Source organism: Zingiber officinale, chromosome 2A (genome assembly GCF_018446385.1).
Source record: "Zingiber officinale cultivar Zhangliang chromosome 2A, Zo_v1.1, whole genome shotgun sequence".
Lineage (NCBI taxonomy): Eukaryota > Viridiplantae > Streptophyta > Magnoliopsida > Zingiberales > Zingiberaceae > Zingiber > Zingiber officinale.
Genome location: NC_055988.1, coordinates 166,357,677 through 166,377,833, shown reverse-complemented (window position 1 = coordinate 166,377,833; position 20,157 = coordinate 166,357,677). Strand labels below are relative to the sequence as shown.

Genomic DNA, 20,157 nt, shown 5'->3' with positions numbered 1-20,157 from the left:
TTATTTATTAATTTTTATAAATATAAAAAAAATCTAAAATAAAATATGATTTTTTTTAAATTCAATATCATTTACTTAGAATCGAATATATCAATCGTTTGATCAAATGAAAAAAATTTCTACCCAATTTGATTAAAAAAAATATAATCGAAGGAAATTGACTTTGCTATTAGGGATTTTAGGACAATTAGATCTAACCACAAAAGAGGATTATGTATGAAATACTATTTTGATCATTTTTAAAAGAAAATTTTCCTCTTAACAATAGAAATAATTAGACCGCCCAAAAATTAATATACAATTTTTCAATAACACACTATATAGCACAAGGAAATCTCACCGAAATAATTTCAGATTACTTATCTGTGTAAAATAAATCTAATATAAAAATTACAATATCTTTTTAATAATAAAATATTTATTTCTGAAAAAAATACAATAAATTTATGTACTAATATTATATTAAATTTATTATAAAAATACATTAATAAATTATCTCTATTCCAAAATTCAGAAGACTCTTCACTCATAACTTGTGATGTGGAGCAAATGCAGTATGAATCAGTATACAACATACTCTAAAAACCCAAAGACACTGTACAAAGTAACAAACAATCTTCAGGATCAAATCTATCATAAACTTGCAATGGAAACAAGGAGTCACAAACCAATCAAGTCGGATGCCGTCCAGGGACCTGCAACTCCTTCAGAGCTGACACTAGCCAGTCGAGCCCCTCGTACAGACCATTTCCGGTGAGGGCACAAGTTCCCTGAGCGTGCCAAGTTCGGTTCCGCAGATCATGGAGACCCAACCCTTCGGCCACTTCCATTGGAGTCATTGCACCTCTCTGAATGAGAAAAATGAAGTTGAACACCAAAATCAATCTAACATGTAACTTGAAAACATTGACTCTGATTATTGAGAAGTTATGATGTAACCGGACAGACGTAATAAGAAGATTTCACTGAGCTTAAGGCACGGCACGTAGGTTGATCTAAAGGAAATATCAAAAGGAGCAGGAAGAAAATTTTCAATGATAATCATGCGATCTGAATGTAGAATCGAGACAAGAATAAGGTCAAGTTAGCAAATAGAAGCATTCAAAATCCCAAAATCGAAAACAAAAACACTTCCATGTATTACTAACTCTACAAATACCATGAAGTTAATAACTGCATGACCCGGATGATATTTGGAAAATGAGGATAGATCTATGCAGGGATATTTAAGACGACAGAATGGTTTGAAATCTTATATCGTATCTGGAGGCACAGTATGAAGACGAAGACACACTTTATATTGTTTCATAAGAGATCTTCATATTGTCCCAACAAAAATTGATTGTATAATCTTTGCTGTCATAAACTCCTTTTTCTCTTATTTGCACATTTTCACAAGGAATAATTCCACTCTCTATCCTCGAAAATAAACACAGACAAAGAACAAAAAGCAAAGCCAATGTTTGTAACAGAAACACATTAAGGATGACATGATGAAAATGAGATCGCCTACTTACCAAGTCTTGCTTATTAGCAAATACCAATATCACACTGTTCAACATGAATGGATCTCTGATGATAGTCTGAAAGAAATATACAAACTATTTATCAGAATTTTGTAAAGGGAAACAAGGCTAAATAATGGCATCATCAATCATTACACTCCATACCTGAAATTCTTCTTTGGCCTTTCCAATCCTTTCTCTATCCAAAGAATCAACAACATAGATCTAGAAGCATAAACAACATTAGAGCCGATAGTGATCAGTCGATGGAAAGCAAATCTGTGATTCAACAGATAATCAATTGTGCGAAACAAGAAAACAGTGACTTGTTGTAACAAAAGTTGGAGAGAGAATCTTGATATCCTGCTAATATTGATCATTTTACCAGGTTATCAATCACCAAATAGCTTCACTGCAAAGAATAGAGTTTCGTACAGAGAAACCTTCTTAAGCTTGCATCAGTGAGAACCTAATGCACTTCAGCTGCACTATTCTAATGATTCATGATTATGCATTCAAGGTCAAGGATATTGAGGCTAAAATAGCCATGCCATGCATGACGTGTCGTTATTTTTGTTACTTCCTTATCTCACTGTATCAGTTTTTTTTTCTTTGATTCATAAACTTGCAGTATACAAGTTTGTCGAACTAGACACCATCATCAACTATTCATTAAAGTTTGTTCATAGATTCATGCCATCGTGCAATGCAGCAACAGAAAAAAAAAAAAATAAATCTCCCCCAAAATTACATAAAGATAATCCAATGTTATTGTTGGAATTTGTAAAGTTCATCATCATTATCAAGCCATAACATTTTGTTTGATTCTCGAATCATGAATCATATGGTTCAGATCAAGGTTTAAAATTTCGACCCGTGTCGAGGTTTCGGTCTCAGATCGGAACGATACGGTTTCGGTATCGTATCGTGCCGTGCCGATATAGTTTCGGTATTTTTTATTTATCTATAGTAATTATAAGATAAATATGTTTATTATGTATATAAAAATAAGTTGTATATTGATTTATTATAAGTTCTCAATTATTGAATAATTTAATATTATTCGAAAAAATAATTAAAAATAATTTTATTTAAATAGAATTGATATATTAATAATTCAAATTTAAATAGAAGTATCTATAATAATAATAATAATAATTAATACAAGATGTTACTTTATATTAATAATAATTATATAAACTAATTATTTATTCATTTAATTAATTATTAATTAAATAATATATATTTTAAATAGTAAAAAATATCAAGTAAAAAAATTTAAAAAAATAAAAAAAACAGAATATAAATATAATTTATTAGAATTTTTTTAAAAGTTTTTTAGAATTTTTAAATTTTTTTTTAAAATTTAAATGAAATTTAAAATAATAAAAAATATATTAGAATATAAATAAGAATTATTATATATTTTTTAAAAATTTTAAATAAAATTTAAAATATTAATTTTTCAGAATATTAATTAATAAAATTTATTTAATTTATTTTAATTTTAAATATATTTTTTATATATTTTATTAGAATAATTTAATTAGGGTTTATAAAAGTCTCTTCCAACTATCACACATTCTCCACATATCTTTGGGAATTCTTTAAATTAATTAAATAAAATACAAAATTATTAAAAACATAAAAGAAAAAAAATCGCGGCGGCAGAACGCGAGATCGCGCGAAATCGCCCGCGGGCGATCCCGCGAGGGGAGTCCGGCGGCATCGGAAGCGTCGCCGGACGCGTCCGGCGGCTCCGGAAGCGTCCGACGACCCTGCCGGACGCTTCCGGGGCCGCAGAAGCCGTGCGCACGACGCCTTCGGCGCCGAAGGCGTCGCGGGACGCCGCCGGAGGCGTCGCGGGACGCCGCCGGAGGCATCCCGCGTCTCCTCCGGCGCCGACAGAGGCGTCCCGCGTCTCCTCCGGCGCCGCCGAGACGGGGACGCCTCCCATGCCGGTTTCGGCCGCCCGGCGGAACGGTAAAAACCGTCCGTGCCGGTTTCGACCGCCCGGCGGAACGGTAAAAACCGTACGTGCCGGGCGGCACGAAACGGTATTTCACACCTTGGTTCAGATAATTTTTTAAAAAATATATTAAAAAAATTCTACTTTATTTAGTTTAGTTTTGATATCCTAAAATATAAAAAATCACAAAATGTTTCATTTAATGGCAAAATAGAATAAATACAGTAAGTTCATATCATCAATTTATGACAACATATAAATTATTGTTCCATTAAGAATTAAAATAAAATGAGAAATAAGAATCTTTTGCTTTTGACATCAAACAATACATTGTTGTCAAATGTAAGCCAATTTAGGCACCACGTATCTTCTAAGTCACTATCGATTTCATCATTATTCTCATTTTATATATCAATCCAACAAGATTTATTGTATTTAATCACTGTGAGGTGTCAAATTCACATTGCCTATCATAAACTTTGTATCTTCACTTAACAAATTTTTTTGACACATCATTAATTTCTAAATTTCACTCTATTTGATCATTATACTTCAATTCTATAACACAAAATTTATCATTTCTTCTTTTAAAAACAATTCAGTTTAATTTCTAGTATATTGATTTAATTTAGATTGACTTTAAATTGGTTAGATTTAAGTTCTTAATGATTTCTCTTTCTTATCTTTAGATTCATACAAAATCATAGGATAAGATTTGTTTCAAATTATCACAATTCATTTTTTTCATATGTTTGAATCTTATTATTTTATATGTGAATCATATTGCATTGTATAATACATATCGTGAATTGTATTCTAACAACTATGAATTGTATTCTTTGATCTTCATTATCCCTCAAACCTTCAAGTTTGACCTATTCAACTTTTCTGACTAAAAATCTATTAAATTTCTTTGAAAATGTCAATATCATCTTATGCTATTTTCTTTTATTTTATAATCTAATTTGTTCATTTGATACTGAATTAAACAGTAGCATTTTGTTCATCCATAGAGAAGCATACATACAACTCATAGCGCACACAAATTAACAACCAAGAAATTTTTGATGCTTTGCATCATAAAAAGTGGATGATAAAAAATATTTTAGTGAGTTAAATGGAGCCGATAATATACACAAATTAACAACTAACTAAAGAATCTTTTGATGGTGCCATTGTCGTTGTCATCATACTAATCAAGCCATCAAGCCATGTTTTTCCTAACTATTTAAGGTTGGCTACATGAATCCCTTCATTAATTTATGTTCATGGTAGTATGATTAATAATATTTTGTTTTACTGACTAATATTTTTTATAGTCTCTCTCTATCTCATACACCTACTCTATTCGATTCGACTCTTCTAACCTTTGTGCATTTAAATACAATTTTTCATTTTCATAATTGTTGAAGCTATACTTATTACATTTTGCAATAACTTTGAAATAATTCAGGTGACATGCCTCAAAAAAATGGAAGACAGAAGGAATTTTAGCAAGTCGAGATGTGTTTAAAACAAACAAAAATATAATCAACTTTGACACTCAAAATTGTCAGATATCTCACTACTGAATACTACATCAGTACTACTTACCAATACTAAAACTACAATCAGATATCTAATGATTAACACTAAACCATACTGCTAACCAAAACTAAAACTAGAACATGAAGGATGACAAATTACCAGTGCATCAGTGTTGCTAAAGTAGTGCCTCCATAAGGGTCTTAATTTTTCTTGCCCACCGACATCCCAGACAGTAAAAACCACATTCTTATATTGAACCTTCTCCACATTGAAGCCTAAAAATACGTAAAAGAGATTTATTATCAACAATGCAATAGAGGTCAGTAAAACTCTCATAGCTATATAATGAACAAAGAGAAGAATCATATTAGATATAATCACTAGAAAGTGGAATAGAGAATAGTTGGAAGATTCTAATATCATAGGCAAATAGATAATTCATTAATAAAGTTAAGAGAGCCATATGAAGCAAGAGATCTTTTACATAAAAGGACTAATATAAAACCAAAAAAAAATGAGTCACAAAACTAGTTGTCTATCTATCGATGATATATTTTAATTACTAATACAATATCAATTTTAACCATAGAAAGGTAACAGATTATAATTTGAGTGGCTGGAGGGATAAGATCCATTGAGCGGGACCACATTCCACTTAAAAATATGATATCAAAAAGACAATGATCAAGAGGAAATAATAAGCAAGATGATAATACTTCATATAAGCTCGAGTAGTAGTTCAAGATGATATCAAGAGGAAAGTTAACACATTATAATTTGAGTGGCTTGTGGAGGGATAAGATCCATTGAGCGGGACCACATTCCACTTAAAAATATGATATCAAAAAGACAATGATCAAGAGGAAATAATAAACAAGATGATAATACCTCATATAAGCTCGAGTAGTAGTTCAAGATGAATATGAACTTCCACCCATAAACTAGTGAGTTTTTCAAATCTATGTAGACAACAAAATGTCTTCAAGTAAAACAAATTTCTTCCCCTCCAATGCATGGTAGAAGAGTATATTCAAAACCAGACCAAACCGGCTAGTTCAACCAGCTAACTCAAGAACCAAAGAACAAGGCTGTCCAGTTTGATTGATGGGGGCATCCTGGTAGAACAGAATTTTAGCCCAGTTCAACCTGAAAAAGTAGGAACTAATTGGCCACCAGTCACAGTCTGGTTTTAAAAACACTTGGCTACTCTACTACTCACACCGAAATTCCATCACTATCAATGAAAGCCATGCAGATCTTATACTCATAACTTCTTGAATAATTATAATAAGCAAATCAGCTCCATAATTTCTGCAGCTTACCTATTGCATTTAACAGTGAAAGATGACTTACCAATAGTTGGAACTGTCGACAAAACTTCTCCAATGTGCAACTTATACAAAATAGTTGTCTTTCCAGCTGCATCTAATCCAAGCATTGCAACCTACAAAGGTCCAGATTCAGAATGTCATAGATATTCTCTGTGCTAATTCATAAAATGAATACAGATAAAACGAAAGGAGTATGATGTGAGATTTGATGCGCACAGAACCAACAAAGTAACACCTATGCAAAGGAAAAAAATGGCTGCAAACCTTTTTACTTATCTATCTTATAAAATCCTATCATGTTCTAATGTTTAAAAAGCATAGTTTCGATAGTAAATATAGCAGGTTGCAAGGGTCTGTATTATGGATTCAATTTCTTAATGCAGTTAAGCAATTACATTAGGTTCCTCCCCGCTTCTATAAGAGTAGCATCTGCTCTTCTTTGTTCTAACCCCAACAGAGTTATACAGGACACCCAATTGATAAATTGAAGTCTTCTTTATTCTCTGGCTAGCCAGTCAGCTTCTCCATTGTCTTCCTGCAGTCAGTAGTTGATCCGCGACTACCAGTTCTTCGTTCATCGACCCTTAATACATGGAATGTTGAAGCAAAGTGATGGGCACCTTCAGGCTCCATTCACGATTCCAGGAGCCTCCAAGCTGATATATCAAAATCCATCTCGGTACAAGTTACTCTGGACTGATAGGAATTATGAATTATACCATTCCACACAAGCTTCTGTGTATTCTCAATCTAGCTTAAAGCCTACATATCTTGCTATATAATTTTGGCGCCGAAAGTACATGTGCGTCTCTATACGTGCTCCTTCTCGTTCGTTAAATTCTAGATCAAAAATCTTCTTGCTCGTCCATAAAGCGTCTTCCCAGCTACCTACCTAAAAATCCGATCTTGCCAATCCTACCGATCACAGAGAAACAAAGAAAACTACGCGCTAATGGTTGATTTATCTGGACAACGAAAAATATCCGATCTCTACGAACAGAAAGAGATGAAATACGGGGAGCGGAAGAGGGACCCTCATTTCGACGAGGCCGAAGAATCTGTCGAAGAGCTTGCGGAAGGCTTGCCCCATGGCAGGACTCGCTGCTCTCTTCCTCCCCCCTTGCTTCTCCTCCCGCAGCAGATATTCGCGTAACTCGAAGCCGCTCGATCGAGCACCCGATTGGCGATGGCGAAGAAACGAAGCAGCACGTGCGATTGAACAATAGAGGAAAAGGAAGGAGGGGAGGAGATCGGTGGTGGGATATGGCTGCTCGACTGGCCGGAGACGACGATGGGTTTGCGCTGGGTGCCCTAAACCGGTCGGGATTCGGATCTAACTGCGAGGTGCCTGCGTTCGCAGGGCATCGCTGATTTTCCAACTTGAAGACAGTCGATCAGCCCCTCCACGCTTTTCATGATAAAAAAAAAAATAGTGTCCCCTCGGATGGTACGATGGTTAACATATGTTGCCACATGAGATTTTGGGGTTGAAACTCGGCGTGACCGAATATAATCTCTCCCATGTCTTGGCCATTTGCACTAATGGCTAGTAGTCATTCATGGTACAAAAGGCGGAATCCGCCGCCCCGACAGCCCCCTACGCCTGTCCCATGGTGATGTAGGAGGAGGGTTAATCAGGGTGAATGCTGGGTTGACAAGTGGCTGTCATTCATGATTTACCTCCTTCGTGTTGGCCTAGGGACGAGTTGGCGGGAGCGAGCGAATCGTCTTTTGTCACATGATAAAAAAAATAGTGGTACTTTCGGATGGATCTAGTGATTGTGTTGTCATGAAATCCAGTTCAAATCTCCTGTCCCTAAATTTCTCTGTCCCTGTGTCCCGGACCAGATTACATCTCAAGGCATCATGATATCCTTAAGATGTATGTAGTATCATCGTGATGTATAAGATATCCTTGAGATATAATCTAGTCCGTTCGATTGATAAGGGGACACTGAGACAGAGAAATTTAGGGATAGAAGATTTGAACTCCATAAAATCTGGGACGAACGTATTTATATTTTATAATGATAAAAAAATAGTCAAAATAAATAGCTGCAACAGCGGACGCCTTTAATGAATCTGAAAATATTAAAATTAATGAATGAATTTTCTATAATCTACTATTTGACTTAATAACATTAGGAGGTCCGCTCCATTTTTAAATCGATTTCAGATTTAATGAATTATCGGATAAATTTTTTTAATGAATAATTAATTTAAGAATGTTAAATTAATGGAATGTCTATTACGAATATTTTTTGATTGACCATCGAAACCTTTTTATAGGACTGATGCTTAATGTTAATTTAAAAAATAATAAAAAATTAAAAAATAAATACACCAGATAAAGATACTGGATGTTCAATAAAAAATAAATGTTTGTGAGTTTTTTCAAAAAGAAGTATTTGATTTATATTTTAAATTATCAAATTAAGTTGAATTAGATTATATTCGATATAATATTTTATTTAATTATTCATGAGTAACTCAGGATGAAATTTTATTTATTTTTATATAATTTTAATTTAAATATATCAAATTAAAATTCTAATAATTCAAATGAAATTGAAATTAAAATTAAAATCATTTCAAAATTATAATTTAATTACGCTCAAATTAATATTCGAACCACTTCAATCGAACTCAATCAAATTTCATTTCGAATAATATATATATATATACTTTTGACAATAGAATTTAAATATTAATATTTTTATATTATTCACGTTCAATTCGATTCCTTTACAACCTCTCCCTCCCATAGATAGAGATTTTAATTTTTTTTGTTTTGTCGGATTATTTTGTGCAGAGTGATCGTTTGGTCCTTAATTTTTTTTCTTTCATAATTTGTACGTTTGGTCCTAATTAAAATCAAATTAAAATTAATTATGATTTCTTCTAGGTTATCTTTTCATTTAAATTATAGTTTTGAGTCGAATCAGGTAACTGGAGGTCGTCGACGATGAATAGACTATATGGTACCGAGTAGGGTGGCCCACTCATTAGCGACAACCTCTAACCCCTTATTCGATTCAAAATTATAATCTAGATGTGAAGATAAATCTAAACGAGATCCTAGTCAATTTTAACTTAGATTCTGACATGATCGAATGTGTATTATAAAAGGGATCAAGAAAATTTAGAAATTATAGACCAAGAATCTAGACTCCTATTTAGAAAGATCATTTAACTAAGGTTCGAATAAATTTTTATGATTTATCCCTTCCAAAATATTTCTTAGTGGGCTGCTAAGGTGACAGTAGAGCAGAGGAGACACTTCAGCGGGGGAGAGATTTTTAAATTTTACTTGAGTTCGGATGAACTAATAATAAAAGAATGTCAATTTGCCACTTAACTTTATTCCGCTAAGTGCTCACTCACCCAGCCACCGTGCATGGTAAGCAATCAGGATGATTCTGTTGGTGTAATAATTATGCCCTAAATTTAATGATTGTTTATGTTAATATGTTCGATTTTACTCGAATTATAAGTGTGTAGGATAAGGAAATTCTAAGAAGATTAAGGGTTGAATTTTTTTGACAAAAAGATGTTAATGTAGATCGAAATATCATATACCAAAAAAAAGTCCAAAAAATTCTAGGGTTGAATTCTTAACAAGAAAAAATTCATACAAGTTGAAAGATCAAAGATCGGATGGTAAAAAAAAATCTAAAAAGGTCGATGGTTAATTTTTTTGACAAGAAACAAATGTATTAGGTCAGAAAACAAGATACATGGTAAAAAAAGATTAAAAAGAAAAAGTATAAAATCCACTGTCACATATTTATTATAATAACATCATTCTTTCACCCCACATTACTTTTAACATTAATTCTCATTATTTATAGGTCCCACAATCCGCTCAGTTATTTTAAAATTATATCATATTAAATAAATACATTTTAAATACGTCTGTAATGGATGTTTAACACTATCAAAAAAATATTATAACATCCTTATTAACTAGCATCGTAGATGCTCTTATATAATATTACAATAATTACGGATTCGTATATGTTACCGTATAAATATCGTTGAATAGATTAAATTTATCTAACATTATATTTAAATCCATCATTTTACAGGTTGGAGTGCTTTTTTTATTAAAAATAAAATAAAAAATGCCCCCTTCAACGTCCTCTTAATATTTATCATAATAATTTTAATAAGCACGAGGAATTTAATATTTTTTTTTGTTAAGATACTTTGAAAATTAGAGAGACATGATTAACCTGAATCACTTTATCGACGATGATTTGTCACAATAAGAAACTCGAATAAATACTAACACTATAATTTATTTGATATTCATCTTATTAAGGTGATTAATCCAAGAATCCACTCTCTTCACGACCTCATTCATTATGAAATCACTCTTTCTCATAAATAAATCGAAGGCAATGAAGCCTCGTACAAACTCACAACAAGAATACAAAGAAAAATAAGGAAGTAAATACATAATACAATGAAAACCTTGATTGTTTGATCTTTTGTTGCTCAGAGATGCCTCTTGAAGTTTGGAAAGTGCAACAACACTTGCTCAAGAACTGGCGGAGAGTGTGTGAAGGATGTGGTTCAAAATGTCCACGAAAACTCTTTTCTAGGGTTTTTTGACACCTTCCAATCGATTAGGCTCACTTCTGATCAATTGTCACGTAGGATATGCTCGTTCAACTTGCAAAATGGCTATTTTTCGAACTCTAATCGATTAGCGAGTCATCTCAATCAATTCAGAGAACCTTAATCAATTACCCAATCAATTCCGCAACTCTCTGTTCACTCGCAAGAATGCCTTGATTGATTGTCTCAAATGATTCTTGTTCTCGCGACAAAATACTGTATAATCGATTGACCCAATCAATTAGAAGTGACTGAATCGATTGGACGAATCGATTCAACCATTGTTTTCACAATTTCTTTTAGCGAAACTCCTAATCGATTAGGAATCCATACTAATCAATTGGAGCAGTCCTACTCGATTAGTCTAATCAATTAGGCTCGGCCCAATCGATTGCCCTAATCGATTGTCTAACTCTAACTTGTTTGATCCAAGTCTAAGGTTCTCTTGCCCAACATCTAATCAGCAGTGACTTGTTAGAACTTCTTCACCAAGTGTGTGTTAGGTCAACCTTTAACCCATTAGGGCTTTGCCAACTTTTCGTTGGACCTCTGATCACCAAGTGCAACCCTCCTTGACCTACTTAGGTTTTCCTCTTATCTAACTACAGTTAAGACTTTCCTTTTGCCAACGTTCAGTCCTCTCTAACTAACTTGGGATTTCCTTTGTCTAACCGCAGTTAGGACTTTCTTCTTGCCAATGTTTAGTCCTCTCTGACTAATTTGGACTTTTCTTTGCCTAACTACAATTAAAACTTTTTCTTTTAACAACGTGCGGTTGTCTTTGACCCACTTGGACTTCTTTTGCTTAACCGTAGTTAAGACATTTTCCTTTGCCAACGTGCTATCTTCCTTGACCCACTTGGACTTTTCCTTTGCCTAACCCTCGAGTTAAACTTGCCTTGCCAATGTACGGTCCACTTTGACTCACTTGGACTTTATCTTACCTAACCTCCAGTTAAAACTTTATCCTTGCCTAATCCTTGAGTTTCTTCATCCACGACCTACTTGACTTTCTTCTCACACATCGTCAAGTAATCAGTCAATCTTGACCTATTTGACTTTTTTAGATATTTTTCAAACATATTATCCAAATATCAAAACTTAAGTTTGAACTGACTCGAACTTAGTTAACTAGTCAACCTTGATCCGAGGATGATTGCACCAACAATTTTCTCCTTTTAGATGTTTGACAATATGTATGTTTAAGTTCGGCTAACCCATATACATGAATGTGGATTTCTAACTTAAACATGAATGTGGATTTCTCTTTTTAGCCAAATTCCCATGCCAAATACATGAATGTGAATTTATAACTTAAACCCTACATTTTCTCCTCTTTTAATACACATAAAAAATTCTTCACCTTAAGAGTCAATTTTGTCAAAAGAACTCAATGAAAGTCTCATACCTTTCATTATATTATATTCTCAACCTTAAGCATAATTCTATTATAATGAAGATTTCCAATCTTCCATAGTTTTCAATGCTCATCCTCGAGCATTCATAACAATGAAAGTTCCCTACCTTTCATTGTTTCTTCATCCTTATATAAAGAAAAATCATGCTTTTAAAAAAGACCTCCACCTCAAAACATGCACTAAATTTTTATCATTTTACTAACAATGATTTGATGTTTCTAAACTTCTAAGAAACCTAAAAATGAAGTTTTGAAGTTAAAAATTCAATATTCAAACCTCCTCCTAAACTCCAAATTAGTCTCCTTTAACCATGCATTTATTATTTTCATTAATAAAATTATTCTAAAATACTTGTAAAGACATTTCTTTAGGTCATGGATGGTTAACTCGACTAAACGTGCCTTAATGGACTGAAATCAGACCACTTAAACTAAAATCAGCCTTTCTAATTGATTGGTTTTAACTATCAATCGATTACAACCTCTCTTAATCGATTGGAGTTGGGATTCAATCAATCATCGTGTGCTAATCAATCAGTACCTCTTAATTGATCACTTGATCAATTCTGCAAGCCTCTGTGCTCGCGAAAATTTACTTCAATCGATTGCCCTAATCAATTATGGTGTGGTAATCAATTAACCAAACTGATTACCGTAACTAAATTAATGATTTTGATTTCATACTGAATTTCATAAACTCCTAAATAATTCTATAATTTTCTAAAAATCATGAAATTTTACGCAGACATTATTTTATTAGTGTAGTGAGTACCATTTATCAAACTTAGGTTTTTATAAATGACAAATGGTTAAAGTTAGGTTCCTTGTTGTTTAATGCTCTTATTAAGTGTTTAGGACTTGACGAGTCTAAAGGACCTGACACCAGGTTAAAATCCAGCTAGGTCTGTTGGACCTGACAGCCGGTGGGAAGTCTAGATAGGTCAAAGAGCAACCCGATATCTGGCGAAAAGTTCGACTAGGTCCACGGGACCTAATAGCTAGCCGAAGTCTAATTGGGTCTACGGACTGACAACTGACAAGAAGACCTAGTGGGTCAAAGGAGAGTTAAGCAATTTTGCATGATAAAGATAGTGATCTAGTGAAGATGAGTCTCATTTAGAGACTTTAGGCATTGGTCCGACTAATATTCATTTTAGAAGTCTAAGTTGAAACCACGATTAGATCTTTCTCTCAAAAAGATAAAATCTAATTAATAGTTATTTTATTTTATTGTGTTAACTCTTTTTTATAGGCTATTATTTATTATTTGGACTAACATGTATTACAGGAGTTAGTGTACAAAAATCAGTCTCGAATGAACAGTGTCTGAGGCGCTTCGGAGGGTCAAAGAGATTCTTTGGAGTAGTGCGGAGGCACCCTTGCACGGATGAACTTTGAGAATAAAGTTCTCATAGTGGGGAGGCACCTTGGAGGCTCCTCAGAGTGCATTAGAGGTTCCTCGGAGTGCCTAGAAAGCGCCCTTGCGCTGATAGGAACCGCAATCTGTGGAGCTTATTGAGTTCGAAGGCAAGGGGATCACATTTGTAGTTGGAGGCCCCCTCTGTTGGATCGAGACGCACATGAGAGGGGGGAGGGGGTGAATCATGTGGTTTTGAAAAAATTCTTTTTCATTTTATAAAGTCAAGTGCACAACGAAAAATTAAGTACTAAAGTGAAATAAAAGAACAAGCAACAAAACACGCAGTCGGTTTTACTTTGTTCGAAGTCTTCGGCGACTTCTACTCCAAGACCCAGGTCCCGTAAACCTATCGACGGATAATCAACTAAATAACTCTTCTGGAATCGCCGGAAGAGTAAATGAGTACAAGGAAAGTCAGAGAAGTGTAACACACTACACTTCTCGTTTGCAGAAAGTAAATGTAGTAATTAACTTGTTATCAAACACTTGTTTGTAGTCGGTCAACTTCAGCTTGGTGTTTGGGCAGCTTCTTGGCGGTAGTCGGGTGTAACAAAGTTGTAGTAAAGTAGTAGCAGCAAACCAGAGCAGTCAGAAGGCCGCTCGGACGCGTACAAGCTCGTATAGAAGTTGATGAAGAAGCTTTGGGTGAAACATCCTTTTATTGAGCATAGAAGGTGCCTTCCATAGCCTTGAAGGCATTTCCCATGTGAGAAATTTGATCCCGAACCACCCGCTCCTTATCTGCGATATGGTCTGAATTTTATCTTATGGAAGGCACCTTCTACAGTATCGATGGTGCCTTCCATGAATAGTGTGAAGATACCTTCCAATGCTTGAAGGTGTCTCAGGCACTGTTCATCCAAGGTCTTTTGTGCTCCTTTTATCCTGTAAAAAGTATTAGTCCAATAACCTTCAAGATAAATGTTAGCATAGTAATAATGATGAATAGTCATTAGACCATGTCTCCTCGAGACGAGGATCTAGTTAGGGTCTCAATTTAAATTTTCAAAATGGATCTAAATTGGACCAACGCCTAATGTCCCTTCAAATGGGGACACATTCTCACTTAGTCACTCTCCTCCAGTGACTTACCTCTACTTACCAGGTGTAGTCGTGTAGAGTTACCTTCCGGAATCAAACATCCAAACTTCGGGAATTAAACATCCCGACTTACCAGAATTGCACATCCCGACCTACTAGAATCGCACATATGGTATTCTCAATCGAGAATCGCACATCTCAACCCTTATAGAATCCCACATTTGGACTTCAACCTGTTGGGAATTGAACATCTCGACTTGTTGGAATCACACATCCGGTCTTCAACCAATCAGGAATCAAACATTCTAACTAGGGTTAGTCAACCCTGCACACTCGGTAATAAGGTTAAATTGTAATATCTCTAACTTTAACTTATTTGTCATTCATCAAAACTTAGGTTTGACTATCGATGTTGACTGCACCAACAATCTCCCCCTTTTTAATGCAATGACAACTTGAGTTAAAGTTAGAAAAATAATACAAAAGAAATAACAATAAAGATTAAGTAAGTTTGTTCTATTCTCTTGAGCATTTTAAGGTTTTCAAATTTTTAGTAGTTTTCTTATTTAACCCTTACCCTCCCCCTTTAACATTCATTAAAGAATAGGTAGGTAAGTATACCAAGAAATTGAAACACACAATCAATGTTTCCAAGAAAATTCTCACTTAATTTTGAAGAAGTTTACTTAATTTTGAAGAAGTTTTCAAAATTTATAACAGGTTTTGAAAGTTGACTTTTACAAAATAATTTCAAAGTTTAAAGTAACTTTAAAGATATTTTCAAACAAATTTGTTAAAATGCTTGAAGAGTGGGTTGCAAAGTATTTTTTTAAATAACTTTCAAAATAAGTTTTTTCAACCATTTCAAAAAAGTTAAGTAAACTTTAAAAATATTATAAGAATTTGAAAGATTTTCAAGAAAATTTTTTAACCAAGAATTTAGAAAGATTTTTAAAGTATGTTAAATAAGAACTTAAAAATATTTTCAAAATACTTTAAATAAGAATATTCTAAGTTATTTTGGTAAGTAAAAAAATTCAAAATAATTTTCAAGGTGAAAAAGATAACTTTTGAAAAATACTTTTTAAAGAAAATTCAAAGTTTTTTCTAAAAACGTCCTTTAAAATATTTTACAATTTGCATTTTTCAAAGCAGAAGGGAACTAAGTTTTAAAAAATTATTTTTAATTATCCTCCCCCTGAACCTGATATATAAAAAAAATTTATATAAAAATTTGGGTTAGTTACTAACTGACTATCAGAAGATAACAATATTCACTAGGATAATCAAGATAAGTAAACATATCTAGTTAGTGTTTGACTAAAATGGATTTCTTAACTTGAGCATTATAATTTTGGTATTTTTCGTCCAGACTTATATTGATGCACTAATATAAGCATCTGAAATAAAGCTAATAGGCGTATGCATCTCACGTTGTTCTAAGTTTGTGAATACATAATCAAGGTAGACCTATTGTGTTGTGAGATGCTCAATTTCTAGATCTATAGGAATATGCTTTCTATGCATTTGATATAAATTAAAGCTCAAAATTAATTTTGAAATTCTAAGAAAATAGAAATTTTTAGAAAAAATAAGTAAAGAATTTTTTCTAGAATTTGCAAACTATTTGAAAGTCCTAGTCTATCGTGCACATTCCCAATCGTCTTTGTAGATTACTGAATTTAGATTCTGGTAATAGTTTGGTGACAATGTCAACTAAATTTAACTTGGACTCAACACAATTAATTGCAATTGAGTTCAATATCTCCTTTGGCGACATGATTTCTAATAAAGTGATGTTTATTTTTAATATGTTTAGTTCTTGAATGATGTATTTGATTTTTGGTTAAGTTGATTAAACTAATATTATCAATATAATTTTTTACATTTTTATATTATAGGTTAAAATCGTTTAATGTGTGCATCATCCATAGTAGTTGTGCTACACACTCACTCATTGCTATGTACTCTGCTTCAGTAGTAGATAATGTAACACAGTTTATTTTTTACTAAACTAGTTGAAAAGTGATGATCCAAGTAATTGGCTTCCACCACTTATACTTTTACGATCTAGTTTATAGCTGACATAATCTGACTCAGAATAATCTATTAGTTCAAAATTAGATGTTTTAGGTACCAAATTCCTACATTTGGCGTGCCTTTTATGTAACGCCCCAAATTTCCTCAATTAGAGTCTTAAAAGTAATTTAAAAATGCTATAGAAATATTCTAGGGATTTTTAGGAATTTTTAGAGTATTTTTATGTAATTTTTGGAGGTCGTTTGGTATTTTTACTAAATGAAGGAAGTTTTGACAAAAAAATATCCAAACAGAGGTTCGAACCAGCAACCTCTGACCCGGTCAAAACCCGACTTACCAAGTGGGCAAGCAATCATTACTAATTAAAAAAAGAGAGAAATGTATTTAAGTAGTAGAAATTAATAAGAGGAAATAATAGGAAGAAAATGATTGCAGCCGAGAATCGAACCCGCGGCCTTTTGACTCGGTTAAAACCCGGCTGACCAGGTGTTCAAGCCATCAGATCTGTTTAGAAAAGGTAGGAAATTTTATTTAAGGAAGTTAATATAATTCGGGAATTTAAAAAGGAACTTAGGGCTTTCCGAAACCTAATTTTCCCCGATCCCTTCCTCTCTCGCGCGACAAAGGCAGCTCGGGCGGAAACAAGCCGCGGCTAGGGCACGATTCCGGTGGCCGGCGGGTGGCTGACTCGGGGAGGTTCTTCACCGTCGTGATCCTTGCGTCGAGGAGGAACCGTAAGCATGAAGGAGTCGAAGCTTGCAATTTCCGCAAGCCCTAGAAGTTGTTCCGGTTGTAGGTTTAAGAAGAGGTAAGTAGCTCCTCACCTGCGGTAAGAGTAGCTGTGGAGATTTTTTTTCTTCTTGTTAGTTTTCCTTTCTTCTTTTCTATCCGAAGTGTGTTGTAAGGAACAAGCTTGAAATTTTCTGCCGTGGATTGAGGTTCCGGGTTTCTTGTTAGTTTCCTGTTTCTTTCGGAGCTTTGTTGAAAACCCTAGAGTAGTTTCGAGATTTGATTGCTCCTGTTGCTTCCCGTTCGTGCCTATGGCTCGAGTAATTCGGTGTAGATTTTGTTTGTTATGGTTTGTTGCCGTAAACCCTAAGGAAGGAGGGAAGGATTAGTTCAGTCCAAGCATGTGGGATTGTTAGATTCGGAAGTTAACAGATTGTTTAGTTTGTGGTTGCTCATTTCGGATTTTTGTGTTCTTGAATTTGAAGCATGCTGTAAAGTTCGAAGCTTTTGATTTTGTGTTGCTGTCGTGAGGTTGTTCTGGTGCCAGGTAGTGCTATTTGGTTTTAGTTTGGGAATTTTGTGTAGCATACAAGCTTTGAACAAGTTTCATATAGGTTTAGTAGATATCAGTTTAAATCCTTTCTGTTTGTTATTTTAATAAGCATGTTCGGTTTACACAGAGCACGGTAAATCTCAGATTTTGTTGCTAGGCAATGAACGTAAGATAGCTTGAATAAATTTTGAGCATGTAGTTAGTTTTCTTCATTGCAGTTAGATTTTAGTTTGAACAACCCCATTTTCCTTGTGTTTACAATCAAGCATGAACAACTCTATTGAAGCTTAGAACAAACCCCTTTGGAGTTTATTCCAGTCCGAATTTCTTTTGTTATATACATGCATGAAAGGGAGTAAATAGCTTTTGTAGTAGTGCAGATTTTTGCATTTAGGAGCAGTACAGATTTTTCATATTGTAGCATTGCAGATTTTGGTTTTCCATTGCGTTTAGATGTGCACGAACAGATTTCTGGATTTCCTTATTGCCATTAGTTGTGCACGAGCAGATTTGAGGTTTAGATATATTTTCTTGTTACACTCATTCTAGGATATAGATTTGAATTTCTCTATTCTAACATGAGGTTTAGATATGTTTCCTTGCTACCATTTATTCCAGCAAGCTTCACATAAGTTTAGAGTCAGTCAGTTTAGTTCTCTTAATTTGAAGCATGCAGTATAGGTTTTAATTCCAACAAGTTTTAGATTTAGTTTAAGCTTGTATGGTATGCAGATTTATATAAGTATTGCTTGCAGATTTTGATAAGTATTGCATGCAGAACTCCAATCTTAGAACAAATTCTTATTAAGCTTAATATGCAGAATTTTATTAGCATAGTAGGCAGATTTTTTGTTCAAGCATTTTAAAGTTAGAATTTGCTGAAACATTTCAGTTTCTTTTTAAAGAAGCATTCTTTTAGAAGTATTAACAAGTATAAGAAATATAAAGAAAAGAAAGAAAAAGGCCAATGCCTTAAGTAGATCCCAAAGTCAAGACTTTAAGGATTTTGGCACACAAGGTGCTTAAAGAAAATGCCGAGGCATTATATATTAGAAGTATTAAAAGATAACAAGTATTTTACTTTTATCAGTGGCACTGTACTGGACTCTTAGTGGTCCTTGGGTTGGGCTCCCATAGTCGTCCCTAGGTTTAGATAACCTAGTATGCAGGACTCTCAGTAGTCCTTGGGCTGAGCTCCCATAGTCGGTCCCTAGGTTTAGATAATCTAGTAAACCCTACTAGATTCGGGACCAACTATCTCAGGTCTAGTTAGGGATGCGCGCATAGCAAGTACAATTGCCGGGCCCAAGAAGAAAGTTGATTATTATTTTGAAGTATTATAAGTATAAATTTTTGAACAAACAAAATAAGTTTCACATAAGTATAAAAGTATAAAAGAATAAGTTTAGAACAAATGAATTAAGTTTCACTTTGTTTTAAAATCAGCAAGTTTAGTTTCCTTTTATGTTAGCATGTTATTTAAATTAGTTTACTGTTCTTTGCTATTAGAAGAGCATGAGTAGCTTTACATGTTTAACACTTCAGTATGTTTGTTTATTTATTAGTAGATGAGCATGAGTAGTTTTCCTTTTGAGCATTCAATTTTAATTTTCAGTATATTCACATGCATATCGAGTTTTTGTGAGTTAGATAGCGCTTACTAAGCATTTTGCTTATAGTTTGCATTTCCTCTTACTGCAGATAAAGGAAGACGACGAGGAGGTGCTAATGGTGTGTGATGCCAGGACTATGGAAGTCTTGGGACTAGAAAGGAGTTCCTTTAGTCTTCTTTCCTTATTTTTAGTTTCCGCATTTTAGTTATTGTAAACATTTGAGTTGTATTTTAAGTTCATGTCATTTGAGATTATTCTATTTAGATTGCATGTAGGATGAGTTATCTTGTGTGGTGATTTCTGATATAGTTTTCTTTTGTTTTGGATTATTTACTGCATGAGTTGCATGATAGATGTTCCAGCCGCCTATGACTGAGGTATATTGTGTT

At 33.7% G+C, this 20,157-nt stretch overlaps 1 protein-coding gene across 2 annotated transcripts; it reads right to left on the bottom strand.

The window, feature by feature from the left end:
• Nucleotides 1-443: 443 nt before the first annotated feature.
• LOC122043084 (ADP-ribosylation factor 1-like 2) lies at nucleotides 444-7,745 on the bottom strand. Of its 2 annotated transcripts, none has more exons than XM_042603542.1 (6): nucleotides 7,348-7,745; nucleotides 6,355-6,445; nucleotides 5,161-5,276; nucleotides 1,671-1,730; nucleotides 1,518-1,583; nucleotides 444-848 (listed from the first exon to the last, which is right to left on the bottom strand). In XM_042603542.1, exons 1-6 carry the CDS (start codon nucleotides 7,420-7,422, stop codon nucleotides 672-674), a joined length of 585 nt encoding a protein of 194 aa, XP_042459476.1. In that variant the 5' UTR covers nucleotides 7,423-7,745; the 3' UTR covers nucleotides 444-671. The 2 variants fall into 2 exon arrangements, with proteins under 2 accessions (XP_042459476.1, XP_042459477.1); XM_042603543.1 differs by having other exon boundaries at nucleotides 7,366-7,743.
• Between the last annotated feature and the right edge of the window lie 12,412 nt (nucleotides 7,746-20,157).